General features: G+C 44.7%; 1 protein-coding gene across 1 annotated transcript in view; it reads left to right on the forward strand.

Annotated features, from left to right (window-relative positions):
- The first annotated feature begins 10,179 nt into the window (after positions 1 to 10,179).
- Positions 10,180 to 25,540, forward strand: part of smc2 (structural maintenance of chromosomes 2) — a 37,414-nt gene continuing 22,053 nt past the window's right edge. Inside the window, 9 exon segments of the mRNA XM_055632448.1 lie at positions 10,180 to 10,676; positions 12,115 to 12,264; positions 14,180 to 14,302; positions 19,732 to 19,770; positions 20,106 to 20,216; positions 21,001 to 21,045; positions 22,974 to 23,207; positions 23,613 to 23,762; positions 24,130 to 24,363. Coding sequence (XP_055488423.1) covers positions 10,509 to 10,676; positions 12,115 to 12,264; positions 14,180 to 14,302; positions 19,732 to 19,770; positions 20,106 to 20,216; positions 21,001 to 21,045; positions 22,974 to 23,207; positions 23,613 to 23,762; positions 24,130 to 24,363 — 1,254 coding nt within the window. The 5' untranslated portion in view covers positions 10,180 to 10,508.

The following is a 25,540-nucleotide window of genomic DNA, read 5'->3' on the forward strand; positions in this document are numbered from 1 at the left end:
TCAGCGCCTCTAGCCGGCGGCGGCCGCGCGCATGCGCATGCGCCTGGGGCCGCTCCGCCCAAAGCCGCCGCCCACGTGGGCGGAAGGACACGTCATCACGCCAAGTCCCCACGGTTGCGTTGACAGAGCGCATGCGTCGAACCCCACACCCGGAAGACTGACACAAAAATGCTGGAGTTACTCAGCGGGTGCAGCATCTCTGGATGGAAGGGATAGGTGACATTTCTGGTCGAGAAACCCTTCTTCAGATTGAGAGTCAGGGGAGAAGAGAAACTAGAGATATGAACAGGTACAAAGAATAAAAGATATGCAAAAGGACAAATGTCCATGAACTTTTTTCACACAGAGAGTGGTGAATCTCTGGAACTCTCTGCCACAGAGGGTAGTTGAGGCCAGTTCATTGGGTATATTTAAGAGGGAGTTAGATGTGGCCCTTGTGGCTAAGGGGATCAGGGGGTATGGAGAGAAGGCAGGTACGGGATACTGAGTTGGATGATCAGCCATGATCATATTGAATGGCGGTGCAGGCTCGAAGGGCCGAATGGTCTACTCCTGCACCTAATTTCTATGTTTCTAAATGTAAAACCAGCAACGATGATCAAATGTGGAGACCACATGGTCCTTTATAAGAAGTCCACACCTAGAACAGCGGATATAGTGTTCAAAAAGGAACTGCAGATGCTGGAAGATCGAAGGTACACAAAAATGCTGGAGAAACTCAGCGGGTTGCAGCAGCATCTATGGAGCGAAGGAAATAGGTGACGTTTCGGGCCGAAACCCTTCTTCAGACTGATGAAGGGTTTCGGCCCGAAACGTCGCCTATTTCCTTCGCTCCATAGATGCTGCTGCACCCGCTGAGTTTCTCCAGCGGATATAGTAGATGAGGTTGGAGGTGGTGTAAGTGAACCTCTGACTCACCTGAAAAGACTGTCAGGGTCCCCGAAGAGTGTCGTGGGAGGAGGTATAGGGACAGGCGTTGCATCTCCTGCGGTTGTATGCCTCATTGTCACCTTCCCCTCAATTAACAATGAACCATTCGACTTCCAGTATAGTCCACCAGGGACTATACTGGAAGTTGGACAATTTTATACAGGACAATTTTTACATTTATCAAGCCAATTAATCTACAAACCTGTATGTCTTTGGAGTGTGGGAGGAAACCAAAGATCTCGGAGAAAACCCACACAGTTCACGGGGAGAACATACAAACTCTCCGTACAGACAGCGCCCATAGTCGGGATCAAACCCGGGTCTCCGGCGCTGCATTTTGCTATAACGCAGCAACTCTACTGCTGCGCCACCGTGACTGCCCTTGATCAATGTCTGCTTTGATCTGTCGTTTTCACCCTTCCATATCTCTGGTCTCCCTCTCCCCTGACTCTCAGTCTGAAGAAGGACCTTGATCCGAAATGTCACCAATTCCTTCTCTCCAGAGATGCTGCCTGTCCCAATGAGTTACTCCAGCATTTTATGTCTATCTTCGGTGTAAACCAGCATTTGCAGTTCCTTCCTACACTTTCATGCCACTTGGCCGGCTGTCAGGCCATCGTGAGGGAAAACGATTACCATTTACATAGGAGATACAAGAAACTGCAGGTGCTGGTTTATACATAAAACTACATAGAAGAAGAAGAAGAGTAAGTCAACATCTAGATGCTGCCTGACCCGCTGAGTTACTCTAGCACTTTGTGTCTAGGTCCTTTCACAAGTTATGGTACAGTCTGCTTTTCCTCTACCTCATTGCGGACATTGGACTTTGTCTCTGAAACTAGAAAGTAGAACAGTACAGCACAAGAACAAGCCCTTCAGCCCACAATGTCTGTATGGAACATGGTGCTAAGACCATCACTTGCATTATTGCACTACAATGCTGAGAATTGTATCTCCCTTTGGTCGACCTATTGTACTTGAGTTTGGCTTGATTGTATTTATGATTAGAATGATCTGATTTGATTTAAACCATGCATGCAAAGCCTCGCCGTTTACGTTCCTCTGTACACGTGATAATAATAAACCTAAACTTCAGCACAAAATTAATACAATCCTACTAAACGGCAGTGATGAGGTGTTTAAATGCTGGAGAATCAGGCACAAAAGCTGGAGAAATAGCATCTATGGAGCGAAGGAAATAGGCAACTCAGGCCGAAACCCTCTTCAGACATCGGGAACGGCAAAGGGAAAAGGAGGAGGAGCCCGAAGGCTGGGGGATGGGAGGAGACAGCAGGGGGGCTGAGGAGGGGGAGGAGACAGCAAGGACTAACAAGATTGGGAGAATTCGATGTTCATGCCCCCGGGATGCAGACTCCCCAAACGGGCAGTGATGAGGTGGTGCTTTCTTTTCATTGAGATGTTAAGCTGAGGCATTACTGAATAAAAAACAGCAAATGCTGAAAATCTGCAATCGAAACTGAAAATGCTGGAAACACTCCGCAGGTCAGCCAGCTTTCTTGAAGAAGAGTAAATGTTTCAGGTTGAATTTTCTTCAACCAAAGCCTTTCTGCTCTCACAAATAAAAGTACAATGTTGAGACACTATTTTAAAGGGGTTCAACCATCCTAATTCACAATGTTGTTGCAGTAATTCCATCGTGTAATATATGAGTCCCATCATCTCGGATTTTTCTTCAATGACTTTTCTTCAATCACTGGACTAATTGTGTATATGTTTGCTGATAATTGCACGGTGCTGAATTTACCATACAGCCAATTGAAAAAGCTGTTTCTGAGTTGACGGAGCCCACGGCCGGAGCCTGCACCGAACTTTGCGCCGGAGGTTGCACCACCGGGAACAAAGGAGGACCCTGCAAGGGAGCACCATGAATGGGGGAGGGGGGGGAGGGGAATGAAGCCGTTCCTGAGTCTGGAGGTTCGGGTGTAGAAGGCCTTGTAACGTCTGCCATGAGAACTAGAATGTTAGGCTAATAGAATGATTTTCCCACTCCATTGGTAATTAAACCTTTTTTTTCATTACACGTTTTCTTTACATATTTTTAGGATGTTCAAAAAGTTGAATAAAATAAACACAAGAAATTAGTTAATTTATGTTTTTTGCTCAGGTGACAAAATAAATTATATATAAAATTATACACAAGGGTGAATAAGACAGAAATTACCCAAAAACAAGAAAATTTAGTCAAGGGTGAATGAAATGTTGTGATAAAGACTCAAGGGAATGACACTGAAATAGTTTAAGAAGCACTGACCTAGACAACATGCAGGAATGGGCAAAAGCATTCACTGTCCACCGTACTAAGCAATGCCAATTTTAAACAATAGAAAGTCATAATTATCTCAATTTACATTCAATGGCATTGCATTTGCCAAATTACTTGGGTGGAAAGGGTGCTAATCATTTACTGAGATCCAACTGGATCAATACCATGAGAACTAGAATAAGTTAGGCTATCTGGGCCAATGCCATGAAAACTAGAATGAGTAACTCAACTCCGCGTTCCTCACATCATTAAGAAGTCATGACCATGGAGATGTGATATTTTGGTGGGTGAGCTCATCTCCTATTTCCAAGTCCCATATTTCCCTTTATTCCGCCCTCTTCCCTTGTCCCCTTCCACCCATATTCCTCCCTCTGCCTTTACATTTCACTTTTCTTATTTGCTCATCTGACACCCTGTTATCTTATTTTCACCTCTAGCCTATTTCATCAGTCTGAAGCAGGATCCCGACCTGAAACATCATCTGTCCATTCCCTCCTCAGCTGCTGCCAGGCCCTCCAGTGTTTTCTCATATATATCCAGACTTGATTTGTAATGCAATTCATAATCCCAAATATTTACTACTAGACTGGGTCCCAGTCACACGGGAGGCCTGGTTCCCCCACCGCAACCCATTCCCCAATGCAATATTCCACCACTCACCCGTTCCCCCAACGCAACTTGTCCCCCCAATGCAATATTCCAGCACTCACCCCATGGCCCCTAACTGCGCAGGCGCGACTGACGGGTTCCCGTTGTGATGCCCCTGATCCCCCCCTCCTCCCCTCACACCCTCCACTCAACCCCTTGACCCTCCCCCCCACGCACTCACTCCATCCCCCCTCAACTCCCCCCCCCCCCCCCCATCCGCTACTTCGCAGCTATCCGATGGCGCAGCCATTACCGCCCATTGGGTTCCCATTGTGACGTAGAACACGCAGGTATTACTGCGCAGGCGCAGCTGACGGGCACAGCATGTGGAAAAGTGATTTATTAAAACTTAAAATGTGAATAACTTAAAATATAACAATTTAAATGTTAAAGATGAGATTTATTCAGTCCATTCTTTCTTGTTGCGTCTCTTGTTGCGTTCTGCAGCTGGGGGAGGGGGACGGCTTCAGGCGGGGGCTGTCGCGGGCCGGTGGGGGAGCGTCCTGCAGCCGGGGGAGGGGCACGGCTTCAGGCGGGGGAGCGTCCTGCAGCCAGGGAAGGGGACGGTTTCAGGCGGGGCCTGTCTGGGGCCGGTGGGGAGGAGCACTGCCATGGCCTACTGCTGCTGTGGCCTACTGCTGCCTATCCCTGCCGCTTCCGTGGCCTACCGCTGCTTCGGGACGGCTTCTGGGCTCACAGATTCAGCCCAGCCTCCGGGGTTTTATTCTCCTCGTCCTGGTGATTTACAGTGGATGCCGGAAGGGGCGTTGCTGTGTCCGGCGACTGACAGGAGAGAAGACCAATCTGCTGATCTTACGATTTTTAAACCTTAATAACTTTTGTAATATTCCACCGATCGGAATAAAACTTGGTGCGCTTGCAGCACAGGAGAACGGCGAGAAAATCGTAGCGCTATCGGGTATTGTTTTTGCGCAAATGTAAAAACAATGCAAACCGGAAGAGGTTTAAGTATAGATAAGTATTTAGTTACAGTATGGATAGATACATAGAAGAAAGCATTTTTCCCCACGGGTACAATAGGCCTGAGAAGACTATCATCTTCCCAAAACCACAACCACTGCCATCTAAATTAAAGGCAGAAATACAGGACCTTCATTAGAAGAAATTGAGTGGTTAAAGAAAGCAGCAAAATGCCAGTTGTGCTGACCTTGTTTGTTGCATTCACAACCCTCCAATGGGCAATAGATCACGATAATTATCCCTGATTACCTAATATTTGTTCTGCAAGGAGATCACCAGAAGCAGTTTATTTCATCATTTATAATGTTGCTATTTATGGTACTTATTTGTAAGCACATTGGCCACCATTATTCCTGTTTTACACCAGTCAAGAGTCGAGGATGTTAATTGTTATGCGTACCGGCAAAGGAACAATGAAATTCTTACTTGCTGTTGCTTTAAACATAGAAACATAGAAATTAGGTGCAGGAGTAGGCCATTCGGCCCTTCGAGCCTGCACCGCCATTCAATATGATCATGGCTGATCATCCAACTCAGTATCCTGTACCTGCCTTCTCTCCATACCCCCTGATCCCTTTAACCACAAGGGCCACATCTAACTCCCTCTTAAATATTGTCAATGAACTGGCCTCAACTACCTTCTGCGGGAGAGAATTCCAGAGATTCACCACTCTCTGTGTGAAAAATGTTTTCCTCATCTCAGTCCTAAAAGATTTCCCCCTTATCCTTAAACTGTGACCCCTTGTTCTGGACTTCCCCAACATCGGGAACAATCTTCCTGCATCTAGCTTGTCCAACCCCTTAAGAATTTTGTAAGTTTCTATAAGATCGCCCCTCAATCTTCTAAATTCTAGCGAGTACAAACCGAGTCTATCCAGTCTTTCTTCATATGAAAGTCCTGACATCCCAGGAATCAGTCTGGTGAACCTTCTCTGTACTCCCTCTACGGCAAGAATATCTTTCCTCAGATTAGGAGACCAAAACTGTACGCAATACTCCAAGTGTGGTCTCACCAAGACCCTGTACAACTGCTGTAGAACCTCCCTGCTCCTATACTCAAATCCTTTTGCTATGAATGCTAACATACCATTCGCCTTCTTCACTGCCTGCTGCACCTGCATGCCTACTTTTAATGACTGGTGTACCATGACACCCAGGTCTCGTTACATCTCCCCCTTTCCTAATCGGCCACCATTCAAAAATAATCTACTTTCCTTTTTTTTGCCACCAAAGTGGATAACCTCACATTTATCCACATTATACTGCATCTGCCATGCATTTGCCCACTCACCCAGCCTATCCAAGTCACCTTGCAGCCTCCTAGCATCCTCCTCACAGCTAACACTGCCCCCCAGCTTCGTGTCATCCGCAAACTTGGAGATGTTGCATTCAATTCCCTCGTCCAAATCATTAATATAATTGTAAATAGCTGGGGTCCCAGAACTGAGCCTTGCGGTACCCCACTAGTCACTGCCTGCCATTGTGAAAATGACCCGTTTACTCCTACTCTTTGCTTCCTTTCAGCCAGCCAGTTCTCTATCCACATCAATACTGAACCCCTAATACCGTGTGCTTTAAGTTTGTATACTAATCTCTTATGTGGGACCTTGTCGAAAGCCTTCTGAAAGTTTACAAGCCTATTAACATACAAATAAATATGTAATAATCAATATTACAATAAATGTATCTTATCTTATTGAGTCCACATCACAAGTTTAGATATTGTTCAGCCAGAGCTGAACACAGTTCTCGGCATCTTCATAGTAGGCAGCGAGATCGGCAGCTGTGCATTGGTTTTCCAGTTGAGGGCATTTCAGCAGTTGTTCCATTGTTTGTGGTTCGGAATACCACATTCGCAGGTGGCGTCGTTGGAGTTACATCCCCACTTGTTTGGAGAAAACTTTGCTCTGCCAACACCAGTTCTCAATCCATTGTGGTATTTCCATCTTGCCCAACTTGCATCTGCACCAGGAGGGAGTTCCTCAATTGCTGTTAGTCCCATGGTAGTTGAGGGAGGTAGAGTGGATATTCTATCATCTCACATGGAGACTCGTGCTTCACTTGTTGTAATGCCAGCCTCACGAGGAGTCACACAGTTTGGAAAGCTTTTCCTCGACTTTAGGGAGCTCGGAAATGGTGTCTGACCAAACATTGGATGTCGTTCATCTGTTATCTGCCATTGGCGCTCCTTCATGCTGGCTCCTGCTCTTCTGATGCCTGGCGTGGCTATGGCTGCCAGGAGCTAGAGGCTGTCAGCATAAATTGATAATACTAGGTAACCAGTCCATAATAGTACTAAACTAAAGTATATAGTACAACCAAAACAACGTCCATAATAACTAATTGTTGCTGAAATAGAATTTTGGTTGGTGATGTGTAGGTACAAAAGCCTGGTAGTTCCTGGGAATAAGCTGTTCTTGAACGGTTCTTAGGCCATCTGTAACTTCATCCCAATGGTATTGGCAGGATGAGAGCATAGCCAGGGTCTGATGTTATTAGCTGCTTTTTTGAGGCAGTCTCCTCTGCAGATCCCTTTGACGGTGGGGAGGTCATGATAGACCTGGCATTTTCTACCACTTTCTGCAGCCTCATTTTTTCCTGGACTTTCGAGTTACCGAATCGTCAAGATGCAACCAGTCACCATTCCCTCTATCACACACCTGTTGATGTTTGATGGAGTATTCAAATATTCTCAATCTTCTGAGGAAGCAGAGCTTTCTTTGTGATTACATCAGTGGTGGGCCCACTAAAACTTACACATTAGCTATAAAGTGATATTGGAATTCCTGAACCGCCAAAATGGTCAATTATTGCGCTGTAAATAATTATGGAAATCGGGGTAAGCGTGAGAGACATTTATCCTACTTCAGAATTCCAAAAGTGAGGAGAAATGACGGCAGAGAAGTAGTTGGCGAACATTAGCCGTGCAGATATCAAGATTGAAAATATTGGCAATTATCGCATTTGCTCACTGGATTTCATCCGGCATTATTTGTATTTCTTCTTAGAAACATAGAAATTAGGTGCAGGAGTAGGCCATTCGGCCCTTCGAGCCTGCACCGCCATTCAAAATGATCATGGCTGATCATCCAACTCAGTATCCCGTACCTGCCTTCTCTCCATACCCTCTGATCCCCTTAGCCACAAGGGCCACATCTAACTCCCTCTTAAATATAGCCAATGAACTGGCCTCAACTACCCACTGTGGCAGAGAGTTCCAGAGACTAACCACTCTCTGTGTGAAAAAAGTTCTTCTCATCTCAGTTTTAAAGGATTTCCCCATTATCCTTAAGCTGTGACCCCTTGTCCTGGACTTCCCCAACATCGGGAGCAATCTTCCTGCATCTAGCCTGTCCAACCCCTTAAGAATTGTGTAAGTTTCTATAAGATCCCCTCTCAATCTCCTAAATTCTAGAGAGTATAAACCAAGTCTATCCAGTCTTTCTTCATAAGACAGTCCTGACATCCCAGGAATCAGTCTGGTGAACCTTCTCTGCACTCCCTCTATGGCAATAATGTCCTTCCTCAGATTTGGAGACCAAAACTGTACGCAATACTCCAGGTGTGGTCTCACCAAGACCCTGTACAACTGCAGTAGAACCTCCCTGCTCCTATACTCAAATCCTTTCGCAATGAAAGCTAACATACCATTCGCTTTCTTTACTGCCTGCTGCACCTGCATGCCTACCTTCATGGTTCTTGATTCCTTTGGTTTCAAAAAAGTTTCAGAAGTGATAAATCTGGCTGTAAAACTTTAAAATCACCCATGGTTCTCAAGTGGGTTTTTACCCACAAAAAGAAAATGCTTCTCAAGCAAAATTTATAATTTAAAAAAAAAAATCACAAACCATATGTGGGTTTTGAATTACATTTTACTCACGTGCACGCCAAGGAATGCATAATTGTTAGCTGTTAATTGGACAAATTGACAATATCTTTGAAAGGGAGTGGGTGTTTAAGCTGTCAGGACATTTTATTAGTTGCCAAAATATACATCCCAATAGCATAATGATAGAAAACTTACTTTTCCACACATCACTCGTAAGGCTGGAGATTTATTGAATGATAAATTTAGCTTCAGAAGCGTTTTCTTTTTGCATGTAAAAACCCACTTCAGAACCATGGGCGATCTTAAAATTTTACAGCCAGATTTATCAGTTCTGAAACTTTTTAGATACCAAAGGAATCAAGAAAAAACACAAATAATGCCTTACTGTTGATGAAATGCATTGAGCAAATGCGATAATTGCCAATATTTTCAATCTTGATATCTGCACGGCCAATTTTCGCCATCCATTTTAGCTGTTGTTATCCCTTCAGCTCTCGCTTCTCTCTACCATCATTTCTCTTCACTTTTGGAATTCTGAAGTAGGATAAATGTTTCTCACTCTTACCCCGACTTCCACAATTATTTACAGCGCAAAAAATGACCATTTCGGCTGTTTTTCGTGTATTAACAGTATATGCCGGAAGCTGCCATGTACTCCACATGGATTGAGCTTCTCCAGGCGTCATGCCCTTTTACCTGATGTCCTTACGTGCAACCCCCCTATACCATTTATCCCAAAGATCTTATAGCGGAGCAAGATCTTTGGTTTATCCTGCACCCGTACACTATGGATGGCGTGACCGTAATAATGTAGTTTTTTCTTTGACTGGATAACATGCAACAAAAAGCTTTTCACTGTGCCTCGGTACACATGAAAATAACAAACTAAATTTAAACTATTATGGTTACGGCAGTGCAAAGATGGTCGATGGGAAGATGCTGTTCTTGAATCCTGGTGTGCGGGCACAATTCTCAGGCTTCAACTCCTTTTTCGCAATGGTAGCAGAGATGAGATGTGGCCAGGGTGGTATGTGTTTCTGATGATATCGGGGCAGCAGTGCTTTAACTCCATTGACAAGGCAAAGCCCATCATATTCCCCAGCCTCCTTCGTTCTTACGCACTCAAGTTACTGAATCAGGCCATGAGGAAACAGTCAATATGCGCTCCATTGCACACCTGTAGAGGTTCAGTACTGAGGGAGTCTGAATCTGAAACATCACCCATCCTTTCCCTCCAGAGATGCTGCCTGCCCCGCTGAGTTACTCCAACTTTTTGTGTGTATCTTGTGATCATTTGTTTCCTATTATACCCCAAGGCCTGCCAACAACCAGTATGGAACAGGAGCAGTAAATATATTAGTATCTTTGAGGAGCAGCCACAATGGGTGTCGTTGCCTTTGGAGCTGCAAGGAGGAGCTGCAAGGAGGAGCTGCAAGGAGGAGGAGGAGCTGCAAGGAGGAGCTGCAAGGAGGAGCAAGGTCCCTTTAAGAAGCAAGTGACCACGCCCCCTTGGCAATGTCGCATCACCCGGCGGGGCCGAGGACCCCGTGTGGTGCTGAAGGATGTGCCTGCAGGCGCTTGTAACGTTCGCGGTAAAAATATATTATTAACATCTACCGAAGGACAGGTCTGAATCCAATAATTCCCGCATCTTGCATTAGAAGCAGACCCGCGCTTACATACAGAGAGGATAACGTCGGAGTGTTTTTGCTTTTAAGTTAACGGTCGGTAGTTGGCGCCAAATTTCAAACTGAGCGGCGGCGCTCGAGCGGCGCGGAGTTTACAGCAACAAATCCACCCGAGCAGCGGCGGAGCGGCGTGTAGCCGAGGGGGAAGATGTACATCAAGTCGATCATCATCGACGGCTTCAAGTCGTACGCGCAGAGAACCGAGATCAACGGCTTCGACCCGCTCTTCAACGCCATCACCGGCCTGAACGGCAGCGGCAAGTCCAACATCTTGGACTCCATCTGCTTCCTGCTGGGCATCAGCAACCTGTCACAGGTCGGGCCCGGTTCCCCCGCTCACCCCCACCTCTCCCTCCCTCTCCCCCCCCCCCCTCTCCTCTCCTCCTCCCCCCCCCCCTCTTCCTCTCCTCCCCCCTCTCCCTCTCACCCCCCCCTCTCCTCCCCCCCTCTCCCCCCCCCCCCACCCCTCCCTCCCTCTACCCCTCCTGCCCCCCCCTCCCTCTTCCTCCTCCCTCCCCCCCTCTCCTTCCCCCCCTCTCCTCCCCTCCCTCTCCTCCCCCCCCTCTCTTCCTCCCAACTCCCCCCCCCCCCTCTTCCTCCCCCCCTTCCCTCCCCCCTCCTCCTCCCCCCCTCCCTCCCCTCCCCTCCCTCCCCCCCCCCCTCCCCTCCTCTCTTCCTCCCCTCCCCTCCCCCTCTCCTCCCCCCTCTCCTCCCCCCCTCTCTTCCTCCCTCTCCTCCCCCCTCTCTTCCTCCCCCCACTCCCCCCCCCCTCTCTCCTCCCTTCCCCCCCTCTCCTCCCCCCTCTCTCCCCCCTCCCCTCCCCCCCTCCCCCCCTCTCTCTCCTCCTCCCCCCCCCTCCTCCTCCCTTCTCCCTCTCTTCCTCCTCTTCCCCCCTCCTCTCCCCCCCCCTCCCCCCCCTCTCCTCCTCCCTCTTCCCCCTCCTTCTCTCCCCCCCTTTCCTCCTTCCCCTCTCTCTCCTCCCCCCCCTCCTCTCCCCCCCCCCCTCTCCTCTCTTCCCCTCTCCTCCTCCTCTCCCCTCCTTCCCCCTCCCCCTCTCTCCTCCTCCCTCCCTCTCCTCCCCTACCCCCTATTCCTAACCCTCTCTACCTCTTCCACCCCACCCTTCCCTCCCTCCTCCTCCCCCTCCACCCTCCCACCCTCCCCCTCCCCCTCCCCCCTCTCCCCCTCCCTCCCCCCTCCTCTCCCTCTCCCTCCCCCCCTCTCCTCTCCCCCCTCCTCCTCCCCTCTCCTTCCTCCTCCCCCCTCCCTCTCTTCCTCCTCCCCCTCTTCCTCCCTTCCTCCTCCCCCTCCCCTCTCTCCTCCTCCCCCCCCCCCCCCTCTCCTCCTTCCCCCCCCTCTCCTCCCCCCCCCCCTCCTCTTCCCCCCCCTCTCCCTCTCCCCTCCCCCCCCCCTCCTCCCCCTCCTCCCCCCCTCTCTTCCTCCCCCCCCCCCTCTCTCTTCCCCCCCCTCTCTTCCCCCCCTCCTCCTTCCCCCTCTTCCTCCCCCCCCCCCCCCCCCTTCTCCCCCCCCCCCTCTTTCCCCCCTCCCCCTCTCTTCCCCCCTCTCCCTCCTCCCCCCCCTCCTCCCCCCTCCCTCTCCCCCCTTCTTCTCCTCCTCCCCCCCTCTCCTCCTCTCCCCCTACCCCCCCCCCTCCTCCTCCTACCTACCCTCCTTTCCTCCCCCCTGAATGACAGTAATACTGTACAAATACTTTTCAAATAGTTTGGATGTATATCTTTGTTTCCTGTTATTAGGTACGAGCCTCAAACCTTCAGGATTTGGTCTACAAAAACGGACAAGCTGGGATTACAAAAGCCACTGTATCAATAACCTTTGACAACAGTGACAAAAAACAAAGTCCTCTGGGCTTTGAGACTCACGATGAGATTACAGTTTCAAGACAGGTATTTTTCAATCCATTTAAAATTCCATGATTTTTGAAAGAATTATTTCATTTCACGGTCCTAATTCCTAGTTTTCTCTCTGCCGCCCTTCTTAAAGAGTGGGATAACATTAGCTACCCTCCAATCCATAGGAACTGACCTTGAATCTATAGAACATTGGAAATGATCACCAATGCGTCCACAATTTCTAAAGCCACTTCCTTAAGTACCCTGGGATGCAGACCATCAGGCTCGGGAGATTTATCAGTCTTCAGTCCCATCAGCTACCCAACACCATTTCCTGCCTAATGTGAATCTCCTTCAGTTCCTCCTCCACCCTAGATCCTCTGGCCACTAGTACATCAGGAAGATTGTTTGTGTCTTCCTTAATGAAGACTGATCCAAAGTACATGTTCAACTTATCTGCCATTCCTTGTTCCCCATAATAAATTCATCCTTTCAGTCTTCAAGGGTCAAACTTTGGCCTTAAATAGTTTTTTCCTCTTCACATACCTAAAGAAGCTTTTACTATCCTCCTTTATATTCTGCGTTCTTCACCTTTGTGTTGAAGGGTACTGGATTTTTCTTCCTTCCCTTTTTCCCCCACTGATGCTTTTTGATGATGTTTCAAATTCAAACAACGCAATGGAAACTGATTTTCTACCTTCAATAAACAATAGTTGTTTCTACCCTGCTAGAAACGAAAGAACACATATGTGATACTGGAATGCTTCTAGTACTCAATTGGTAGTTAACTACTTTTTGTTCTGATCACTATTTTAATGTGGAGTGAAAAATTCCATGGATAATTCTGTGTGATTATTCTTCAAGAATGAATATTGATAAGGTACTGGGAAAAAATCTCTAACCATGCAGGTTAAAGAGTAATTTCTTTGAGCTGTTTAGTGCTACTAAGAAATGAATGTATATGTTACTCAATCCATAATGTATATTGCAATACAATGTATTGGATTTAAAATGGCTACACAAATTTCCATTCCCACTAGGTTTGGGTGGATTATTTAGCAGTCACTTTTATTTTGGGAACTGGTCAAGACAGGAACAGAGAATTTGTTTTAACGTTTTCAAACTTGCACACTTAGCTGTGATCACCACTCATGTGCATTATGGAATGAGAGGTGTGGAAGTGGGAAGATAATGATGTATATTCATTCATTAATGTACTTATTGGGGGCAATTTGCATTGCCATGTTAATATGCCTGATTACTGACTGCGACATGTAAACGACAGCTACATTTTGGGTTCTGCCTGTGTACATCTCCAACGTCATGTCTGAAGTAGGGTTTTGGCCCGAAACGTTGCCTATTTCCTTCGCTCCATAGATGATGCTGCACCCGCTGAGTTTCTCCAGCACTTTTGTCTACCTTCATGCATATCAGATTGGACTGGGTGGGGACACAACTTCATTGCAAATTTATTAGCTTTTTATTTGGTTTGCACAAACTATTATTAAAGCATGAAGCCAAATGCACTTTCATAAAATGTTATTTGGAGGTCGAGCATAAACCAATATTGTGATTGATACTAAACATTAAAGAACAGTGGTCTGTAATGGAATAAACAACAGTAGACAATGCTCACATTCTTTTTCGCACCCCATCCCTCATCTTGAACGATAACCACCCGAAACTTCAGATCAAACTCCTTCACAGAGCTACTGTCTGACTTACTGAGTTCTTCCAACAGTTTGAGTTTTGTTAAAGAACAGTGATTTATTTTCCTATTTTAATAATGTAAATGTTTGGATTGATTGAAGAATTGGCGGTCTGTTTCTATTGTGCAATAATCATGTAGGTTAGAGACAGCTTTTTAGTAGTGTTGATCAGCTATCTATGCACAAATCCATTTATTTTAAACGCAGTTACGTGAAATTATCATGGCCATTTTACAAGACATTTAAAACTCTTATTTCAGGTGATAATTGGTGGGAGAAACAAGTACCTAATTAATGGTGTGAATGCAAACAACACCAGAGTGCAAGATCTATTCTGTTCAGTGGGCCTGAATGTCAACAACCCTCATTTCCTCATCATGCAGGTTTGTATATTTCTTCACAATGCAGATTTGCATGAGCCTTTCATCCAGTAATTGCTGAACCAAAAAATGTAGAACTGATTTTTGAGTACTGAAACAAAATCTTGTCAGAATATTGTGGTACACACTATTGTCGTGTTACACTATTTCCCTAACAGTTTTACAGCTTCTTAAAGATTTGGAAGAGTATGGAATGCCTCAAAACAAACTGCTGGAAGAAAGCAGCATGTCTGCGGAGGGAAATGTTTGTCCATGCCTGACCTAATGTGGCAGGGGGATGGGTACAAGAGCAGAGAGGCAGGGGGGTGTAAAATGAGGGTAGAAGAAAGAGGTAGCAAGGTGAAAAGTAAAAGTGGCAGGCAGACAAAACCAGGGCAAAAATCAAAAAGGGCCACTTCTCAACATAATTGTATAAGGGGTAAGAGAGCTGTAAAAACAAGCTTTGTGTCTCAATGCAAGGAGTATTCGTAATATGGTGGATGAGTTGAACGTGCAGATAGCCATTAATGATTATGATATAGTTGGGATCACGGAGACATGGCTCCAGGGTGACCAAGGCTGGGAGCTGAACATCCAGGGATATTCAATATTCAGGAGGGATAGAGAGAAAGGAAAAGGAGGTGGGGTAGCGTTGCTGATTAGAGAGGAGATTAACGCAATGGAAAGGAAGGACATTAGTTTGGAGGATGTGGAATCGGTATGGGTAGAGCTGCGAAACACTAAGGGGCAGAACACGCTGGTGGGTGTTGTGTACAGGCCACCTAACAGTACTAGTGAAGTTGGAGATGGTATCAAACAGGAAATTAGAAATGCGTGCGACAAAGGCAAAGTAGTTATAATGGGTGACTTCAATCTACATATAGATTGGGTGAATCAAATTGGCAGGGGTGCTGAGGAAGAGGATTTCTAGGAATGTATGCGGGATAGTTATCTAAATCAACATGTAGAGGAACTAACGAGAGAGCAGGCTATTTTAGACTGGGTATTGAGTAATGAGGAAGGGTTAGCTAGCAGTCTTGTTGTGCGTGGCCCCTTGGGCAAGAGTGACCATAATATGGTTGAGTTCTTCATTAGGATGGAGAGTGACATTGTTAATTCAGAAACAATGGTTTTGAACTTAAAGAAAGGTAACTTTGAGGGTATGAGACGTGAATTGGCCAAGATTGACTGGCAATTAATTCTAAAGGGGTTGACAGTGGATATGCAATGGAAGACATTTAAAGACTGCATGGATGAACTACAAAAATTGTTCATCCCAGTTTGGCAAAAGAATAAATCAGGGAAGGTAGTGCATCCGTGGATAACAAGGGAAATCAGGGATAGTATCAAAGCGAAGGATGATGCGTAGAAATTAGCCAGAAAAAGCAGCATACCGGAGGACTGGGAGAAATTCAGAGACCAGCAGAGGAGGACGAAGGGCTTAATTAGGAAAGGAAAAATGGATTATGAAAGAAAACTGGCAGGGAACATAAAAACTGACTGCAAAAGTTTTTATAGATATGTGAAAAGAAAGAGATTAGTTAAAACAAATGTAGGTCCCTTGCAGTCAGAAACAGGTGAGTTGATCATGGGGAACAAGGATATGGCGGACCAATTGAATAACTACTTTGGTTCCGTCTTCACAAAGGAAGACATAAATAATCTGCCGGAAATAGCAGGGGACCGCGGGTCAAAGGAGTTGGAGGAATTGAGTGAAATCCAGGTTAGTCGGGAAGTGGTGTTGGGTAAATTGAATGGATTAAAGGCTGATAAATCCCCAGGGCCAGATAGGCTGCATCCCAGAGTACTTAAGGAAGTAGCTCCAGAAATAGTGGATGCATTAGTAATAATCTTTCAAACCTCTTTAGATTCTGGAGTAGTTCCAGAGGATTGGCGGGTAGCAAACGTAACCCCACTTTTTAAGAAGGGAGGGAGAGAGAAAACGGGGAATTACAGACCAGTTAGTCTAACATCGGTAGTGGGGAAACTGCTAGAGTCAGTTATTAAAGATGGGATAGCAGCACATTTGGAAAGTGGTGAAATCATTTGACAAAGTCAGCATGGATTTACGAAAGGTAAATCATGTCTGACGAATCTTATAGAATTTTTCGAGGATGTAACTAGTAGCGTGGATAGGGGAGAACCAGTGGATGTGGTGTATCTGGACTTCTAGAAGGCTTTCGACAAGGTCCCACATAAGAGATTAGTATACAAACTTAAAGCACACGGCATTGGGGGTTCAGTATTGATGTGGATAGAGAACTGGCTGGCAAACAGGAAGTAAAGAGTAGGAGTAAATGGGTCCTTTTCACAATGGCAGGCAGTGACTAGTGGGGTACCGCAATGCTCAGTGCTGGGACCCCAGCTATTTATAATATATATTAATGATCTGGATGAGGGAATTGAAGGCAATATCTCCAAGTTTGCGGATGACACTAAGCTGGGGGGCAGTGTTAGCTGTGAGGAGGATGCTAGGAGACTGCAAGGTGACTTGGATAGGCTGGGCAAATGTTTGGCAGATGTAGTATAATGTGGATAAATGTGAGGTTATCCATTTTGGTGGCAAAATCGGGAAGGCAGACTATTATCTAAATGGTGGCCGTTTGGGAGAGGGGGAGATGCAGCGAGACCTGGGTGTCATGGTACACCAGTCATTGAAGGTAGGCATGCAGGTGCAGCAGGCAGTGAAGAAAGCGAATGGTATGTTGGCTTTCATAGCAAGAGGATTTGAGTATAGGAGCAGGGAGGTTCTACTGCAGTTGGTGAGACCACACCTGGAGTATTGCGTACAGTTTTGGTCTCCAAATCTGAGGAAGGACATTATTGCCATAGAGTGCAGAGAAGGTTCACCAGACTGATTCCTGGGATGTCAGGACAGTCTTATGAAGAAAGACTGGATAAACTTGGTTTATACTCTCTAGAATTTAGGAGAGGGGATCTTATGGAAACTTACAAAATTCTTAAGGGGTTGGACAGGCTAGATGCAGGAAGATTGTTCCCGATGTTGGGGAAGTCCAGGACAAGGGGGAAATCCTTTAAAACCGAGATGAGAAGAACCTTTTTCACACAGAGAGTGGTGAATCTCTGGAACTCTCTGCCGCAGAGGGTAGTTGAGGCCAGTTCATTGGCTATATTTAAGAGGGAGTTAGATGTGGCCCTTGTGGCTAAGGGGATCAGGGGGTATGGAGAGAAGGCAGGTACGGGATACTGAGTTGGATGATCAGCCATGATCATATTGAATGGCGGTGCAGGCTCGAAGGGCCGAATGGCCTACCCCTGCACCTAATTTCTATGTTTCTATGACCTGCTGAGTTCCTGCAGTAGTTTGTTTTTGTTCAAGATTTCAGCATTTGCAGCCTCCACTGTGTAAGAAGTGCCTTAATTGTGTGAAAGGAATGGGAGGGTTGGGCCCTGACTTGGAAATGTTGTTTGTTTGTAATAGAAAAAAATCTAGTGGTTAAAGTGCACATTGTCAGATTTTAATAATGGCCATATTTATACATTTTGGTTTCACCATGTAGAAATTACAGCAGTTTTTTTTTCATCGTCCCTCCATTTCAGGGCGCCATAATGTTTGGGACATAGCGATGTCATGTAAATGAAAGTGGTCATTTTTAGTATTTTGTCGCATATCATTTGCATGCAATGACTGCTTGAAGTCTGCGATTCATGCACATCATCAGTTGCTGAGTGTCTTCTCTGGTGATGCTCTGTCAGGCCTGTATTGCAGTCATCTTTAGCTTATGCTTGTTTTGGGGGCTCACTTCAGCATATAAAATGCATGCTCAATTGGGTTCAGATCAGGTGATTGACTTGGCCACTGAAGAATTTACCATTTTTTAGCTTTAAAAAACTCCTGTGTTGCTTTAGCAGTATGTTTGGGATAGTGGTCTCGCTGTAGAATGAAACGCCGGCCAATGAGTTTTGAGGCATTTGTTTGAACTTGAACACATAGGATGTGTCTGTACACTTCAGAATTAATTATGATACGACCATCAGCAGTTGTATCATCAATGAAGATAAGTGAGCCAGTGCTTTCAGCAGCCATACATGCCCAGGCATAACACCTCCACCACCGTGTTTCACAGATTAGGTGGTATGCTTTGTATTTTGGGCAGTTCCTTCTCTCCTCCATACTTTGCTCTTGCCGTCACTCTGATATGTTAATCTTCGTCTCATCTGTCCACAAGACCTTTATCCAGAACTGTGGTTGCTCATTTAAGTAGTTCTTGGCAAACTATAACCCGGTCATTCTATTTTTGCGGCTTGCAGTGTAGCCTTTGTATTTCTGTTCCTGTGGACAGTGGTCATTGACAGAATCTGTCACACTGTGGAGGTCTTCCTTGGAAGAGTCCCTTTGCTGTAATCAGTGTCTTAATAATGTTCCAAACAGGTATTTTGGTAAGCCTGAGATTTCAAACAGTTTTATTCTTGTTTCTCAGCCTCATAATGACTTATTTGACTTTAATTGGCACAACTTTGGTCATCATGTTGATAAACAGCAATAAAAGTTTACAAAGGTAATAGAGAGACTGGAGGAAAGACTAGGTGTTGCGAGCTCTCTTATATCTGCATTAAGGAGGCAATTAAACACAAGCCATGTGTCCCAAACATTATGGAGGGTATGCAGATGATACAACCTTGGCCTCATCAGCAACAACGATGAGTCCCTACAGGGAGGAGGTGCAGCACTTAGTAGCATGGTGCGCTGACACCACCTGCTCTCCAAGAAGACCTTCATTTAATAAGTGCGGCACGCACACCCCCATCCACATTAAACGGAGTGGAACGTGTTTTAGCTTCAGGCCTGGGAGTAATCTCCGATGACCTCTCTTCAAACTACTCTTTTATTCTTCTTTCTCTGAGAAGACTCAGAAGGTCCATCTGACTCCTATCCTTTGACTTTAATTGCACCATCGAGAGCATCCTTACCAACATCACAGTTGGTATGGCAATCATGTCTGATAAGGCATTGCAGAGGGTGGTGAAAATGCCCAAAAGTTTCCCCTCCAAAGTCTGTCCAAAGCAGAGCGCTGTCTGCGGAGGAAAGACAAGGTGCTCTGCAACCTCTCTGTTTACCCTCCTGCATCCGGGAGGCGCTACAGGTCTCTCCGTCGAAACAGCAAGCCATGTGTCCTACTAAAACACGTACCTCGGTGACTGCCAATCACCCCCCCCCCCCCCCCACGGACACTTATTATTTTGTATTCAAAATTTGCTATGTTCCAGCTAAATGCATTTCGTTGTTCTGTACTGTATGACAATGACAATTAAAATTGAATCCTGAATCTGTATGTAAAATTTATATTCCAGCTATTTCTATTAACCCCACTTGTGGCATTGGGAATGTTTTGCACTGATGTATGTTTGAACATTGGTTAAAACTTATATATACATTACAGTTTAGAAATGCTGTAGCAAGCCTTGAAAGTAAAATTTTATTTTGCTTTTAGGGTCGTATCACTAAGGTTTTGAACATGAAACCCATGGAGGTAAGCTTTTTAGTTTGTGTATGGATTTTATGCAATGAATACCTATAGAAATGTGTTAATGGTTGTTCTGATCCAAGAGAATTTAAAACTTAAAATGAATAAGTTACGTGATTAAGTCTTTGATTCCTGTTTGGTTTCATACTTTTGTGATTTTTACTGAGAATACATGACCAGAGACTTGTGGAAATCCACATATCCAGATTTTTTAGTAATGTGCTTGTACACTGAATTCTCAATGATTTTATTAAATGTTCAAGTCAGAGTATTTAATGAAACACATCTTGAAATTGTTATGTTAGGATGCATGTATGTAATTCTTCATTCTGGCCCCATAGATCTTATCGCTGATTGAAGAAGCAGCAGGGACCAGTATGTATGAGTGCAAGAAGTTAGCTGCCCAGAAAACAATTGAGAAAAAAGAGGCCAAGTTGAAAGAAATCCACATGGTAATTCATTTATCCCCATTCCACCTGATAATCGAATCGCACAGCAAGGGGCGCTGTCGGCCCACCTTGTCGATGCTAGAAAGGGCAACTTAGACCGTGATGTCTTATCAACGCTAATCCATTTTGGGCCATCCATCTATGGCTTTCCGGTCTAGGTACATGTCTAAAAACCTTTTTAAACATTGCAATGGTGTCTGCCTCCATCACCTCCGGCAACTCTTTCCAAATATACACTACCCTCTGCTTTTTAAAAGAAAAATTGCTCCTCGGTACTCCTTTACATTTTTAAACTGTGCCCTCTAGTGGACTCTCTGCTGGGATGGCTGCATTTTCAATTTATGGTTCTTCAGCTCAATTCGGTTGGGTGACCACAGGATGAAGCTGAGGGGCAAGTTGAATTAAGATCAAGCCTTGCAGTTAAGCAACTGCATATTATCCAGATCCCTGCAGTGGAAAGTGTGTAAGGACGATTAGAAGGGCCCAGGGATGCCACTATTTAGAATCAATAGTATTCCTCTCGTTATAACATTGCATAAAACACTGGAAGCACTTATATTTAGTGATTTGTGCTATTGTACAAGTGATAACAAAAGCTTTTCACTGTACGTCGGTACACGTGACAATAAAATAAAATGAAACTAAGTTGGTGACAAATATAAGTTTTAATTTGGAATTGTGCGTTAATCATGTTTCGTGTAAGGAGTGTGGAAAAAGTTTGAGCATCTTCTGCATTATTAATTCATGGAGCAATCTTTCAATTTTGTTTTTATGTATTTTATTTTAGATTTTAGAAGAGGAAATTACTCCCACTCTTCAGAAACTGAAGGAGGTTTGTATATAACGAATTTGCTAATTGAAAAGATATGATAAAATGTTTTCACAATTGCCTTGTATGCTCTGACTTAGTTGTGTGTAACGAGAATATCCCATCTTCCTTCGCTAACGGTTAGCTTGGAGATACAGCATGGAAACGGGCCCTTCCCCCCCCACTGGGTCCACGCCGACCAGTGATCCCTGCATATTAACGCTATCCTACAAACACTAGGGGCAAATTACATTTATATAAAGCCAAAGATAGACACAAAAAGCTGGAGTAACTCAGTGGGACAGGCAGTAGAGAAAGAATGGGTGATGTTTCTGGTCGAGACCCTTCTTCAGACAAAGCCAATCAACCTACAAACCTTTACGTCTTTGGAGTGTGGGAGGAAACCGAAGATCTCGGAGAAAACTCGCGTGGTCACGGGGAGAACGTACAGGCAGTACCCGTAGTCGGGATCGAACCCGGTCTCTGGCGCCAAAACTGCTGTAAGGCAACAACTCTACTGCTGCGCCACCTTGGTAAAATAGCATATGACATAAATCTTTGGACTGAAAAACGATACTCATTTGTAGGTTCCCATGGGATTGTCTGCTGAGCATTAATTACACTAAGTTGAACATAACTGATTCTGGAAACTTAAAATAATGGTTCCATAGTGCTTTTTACATTGCAAAGTCTTAATTCCTCTTGAGCACATATACCTGCCTAGAAATTAAATTTCAGACAATCCATTTTCTTTGCAATTGTGAAATTTGAATTTTGTTTTGTTTCACCCATCTTTCCAACTCTCCTCTCCGTTGAAATATGATAACAACTGATTCAGTGCCAATTTATGTCACTTGGATATTCAACTGGGGACTTCCAGGCATGAAACTACTTTGGGACGTTTATATCCAGGGTTTATGGAACAAAGTTACTTTACATAAAATGTTAAACACTAAATGATGGAGTAACTCAGCGGGACAGGCAGCATCTCCGGAGAGAAGGAATGGGTAACGTTTCGGGTCGAGACCCTTCTGTCTGATGTCAGGGGCGTGGGATACCTAGATAAGGAAGTGTAAGGTGTGAAAATAGGACAAAGGGAATGGGGATCAAGGAAGATGTTGAATAGATCATTGTTAGCTGGAGAGAAGCTAACAACAAAGCAAACAGATTAAATGTAGTCTGAGACAGTAAGACTGGTCTGGGAAAACAAACGTGGCTGTGGTAGTGAATCTGCGTTAAAACGTGGTCGGAGAGCTGGTGGAATCACGAGGGGGAGCAATGAGAGAGGACGAGAACTTCTCGTCGGAGAGAGGAGGAGAACTTTGAAGAAGTACACATACCTTGAGAAATGTGTGGACATAAAATGTTCTTTGGCACTTATTGAGGAAACTGAATCGTCATTTGTCATTTCCAAAGCAATCGCGTCTTCGTGCTGTATTGAGACCCCTATTGGGGAAATTACTTTTATCTATTCTTTGTCCCACAACATCTTGACCCCACAACTCCTGCACTGGCCACAACAGTCCATCCTGATCTTGCCTTACTACGATCAACTGAAGCTTTTGATCATGGCATCTATTCCTGACTTCCCTTCACTGTTTACCTTCATCCGCATGCAAGTTTTCTTCCCCCCCCCCCCCCCCCCCCCCCCCCCCCCCCCAGCTCCCAGCTTAGTATTCGGTGAAAAAAATTGGCATTGAGTGGAACTGGAATTTTCAGTGGGGGGGGGGGGGGGGGTGATATCTCGTGTGGCATATAGCCCTGCAGGGATTTAAACATATAATAAACCTTTGAATTAGATATTGGTAGTGTGTGGTACATTTTACAAATGAAGTTTACTGCAGGTTACAGGATGTTAAAAAAAAATGTTTATTTTAACTTTAAAGATTATTTATCATATTTTTTGATTATAATATCAAATCCTGAATCTTTGTTTGCATTTTGTAACATAGGAAAGATCTTCTTATTTGGAATTCCAGAAAATAATACGTGAAATAGAACATCTTACTCGTCTGTATGTTGCACATCAGTTTGTATGTGCAGAGGAGACCAAACTGCGCTCAGCTGAAGGTCTAAAAAAAATGCAAGACAGTATTGTAGGATTTAAAGAAACTCTTACACAGAATGAAAAGAAAGTGAAGGAAATTAGCAAAGAAGTCAGTGAGCTGGAGAAGATCCGAGATAAGGTAAATACCGGTTATGAAGCACTCTGGTGCTCTCGTTTGTCATCAAACACATTTTTTTATTGCTGCTTTGTGATTCGACGGTAAAGATAGCTGGTGTCATTTGCTCACATACCCATTTTCTGTTGGAAAATTATCAACCCAAGAAGAATGTAATGTGAATGTTCTTTGACTCTTTTTCAGAAATACTATTCCATTAAATTTGAATATCTCTGGCTTTCCTGATATTCTTATAACAAGGAATTGCTATGCACTTAACTAGGTTACAAGCTACCTTTCATAATTATCATGCACGCTACTTTATTCCCTTTTTGCTTTAAAATTGGAAGGGAGTGGGGTTTATTCATTTTTAAGATTTATGAACTCATTTATTTACCTGGCTTGAAATTAAAACTTGATATGTTATAGGAAGTTGGTGGGGTTCTTCAGGCCCTGGAACAGGCGGTTGCCAATGCTCATCGAATGGATGCCAAAGTGCAAAGTACGCTGGATTCCAAGAAAGATAGTCTCAAAGCTGAAGAAAAGAAATGGAAAACACTTGAGAAAAGTATGGAGGAGGTGAGACATTCATTTAAAATAGTCTCGGTGGTTACCAAGATGAATGGTTAAGATTTTTTGCTTTTTGTTGCCACTTTAGCATGTTTTTCCTATATTGAAATAAACTTCCTATTCAGCATTCAATACTTCATTGATTTTCTCTTGCTCAGTTAATTTACTGAGTGAAGGAATAGTTTGGATGCTTAGAATGTAGGACATTTGAATTAACAATTTCAAGTAAGCAGTTGCAATCTAGAGAGTACACAAGATTTCAATATACTAGCTGCTTCCAATGAAAATAAATTATACACACAAATCTTAAGTGTTACTTTGAGTGAAAAAACAATGTACTCGGCTCCAGTAAATGCTGTATGTGTATTTTCTCTAGGATGGTAATACTCTTGCAGCAAAAGAGAAGGAAGTGAAGAAGATTTCAGATGAACTGCACTCCCTAGAGGAGACAAGCCAGAAAGATGACAAGGTTCTGGTCGTTGCTCAGCAGCACTTTAATGCAGTTTCTGCTGGTCTTTCCAGTAATGAAGATGGGGAGGCAGCTACACTTGCTGGGCAGATGATGGCTTGTAAAAATGATATAAGCAAGGCTGAAACGGAGGCCAAACAGGTGTGTAAACCATGTTGTGAATAAGGTCTGATTTTGGCTTAATGTACAGTTTTGCTGCTGTGACAATGATCATCTATCAGATGATTAATGGATCTTGTAAATATAACTTTAAAAAAAAATCTGTTCTGGAGATAATTTCTTCAATGCATCATGCTGTCCATCAGCACCAGATTATTTTGTTCCCACTTTGCAGAATAACTGGCATATGGCTGGATAAAACTCTCTTCTGCCCTGCTAAAGTGAAGTTTTGGTATCATTCTATTATGGTACTTTACTGGTCGCATGTACTGAGGTACAGTGAAATTCATTTTTGTATGCAGTTCAGTACAAGTGCCTCTATACATAGCACTTAGAAACACCTTAAATCAGCATCTCCGATGCAGTGCAAGTCTGTCACAGTAGTAAACAGTCACCGGCTTTTGGTGACATTTTCAGGTCCCAGTGTTTTAAGTGCAAAGTTTTTGACCTGACCAGGAAGGCCTGTAGTCCTGGTGGTGTTGCAGGGTCAGCCTGGCCAAGCGTGGCTGCTGGTGTCCGCCGCTGCTGCTCCACTACTCCAGGCCACGTCGGGTCCTGTGTTCGGTCTCTTGGAGCGGTGCCTGGACCAGACAACCCCCAGGGTGCTGTAAGGCCTCAAGCGCCCACTGCAATGTCGAGGTAGTGCACTCCCTCCTGCAGCCGGTCTCCTCACTGGCTCTCCATCCGACTCCTACCCTGTGTGGATGAGCTGGGCCTACCGAGTGGGTCCACAGTGAGCGGGTTCTCCGCGGTGGATCGAGACGGATCTCCGGGCGAATCCCTGGTCCACGGTGGGCGAGCCAGACCTGCTGATGGGCTGGGCAGCTACTCCCGCCGTGCAGCTTGCCAGGAACTGGCACTGCAGAAATTGTTTCTTATAAAATGGGATTTTGTTCTTTGCAAATGTGAGAAAATGGATTGTGCAAATAAACAAACATAGATAATAGGCGCAGGGGTAGGCCATTCAATATGATCATCTAAAATCAGTATTTCCTGCCTTTAAATAGTGTTTGCTGTAAAATAACGTTTTTTAAAAAAGTTAACGTATTGATAAGTGTAATGTAGCACTTTTCCCAAGGATGGTTGGATTATCTGTTTTATTGCATTGCCAATTTGTTTTCTAAAATTAACTTAAATGCACAATTTTAAATGTTCTGCT

Source organism: Leucoraja erinacea, chromosome 3 (genome assembly GCF_028641065.1).
Source record: "Leucoraja erinacea ecotype New England chromosome 3, Leri_hhj_1, whole genome shotgun sequence".
Lineage (NCBI taxonomy): Eukaryota > Metazoa > Chordata > Chondrichthyes > Rajiformes > Rajidae > Leucoraja > Leucoraja erinaceus.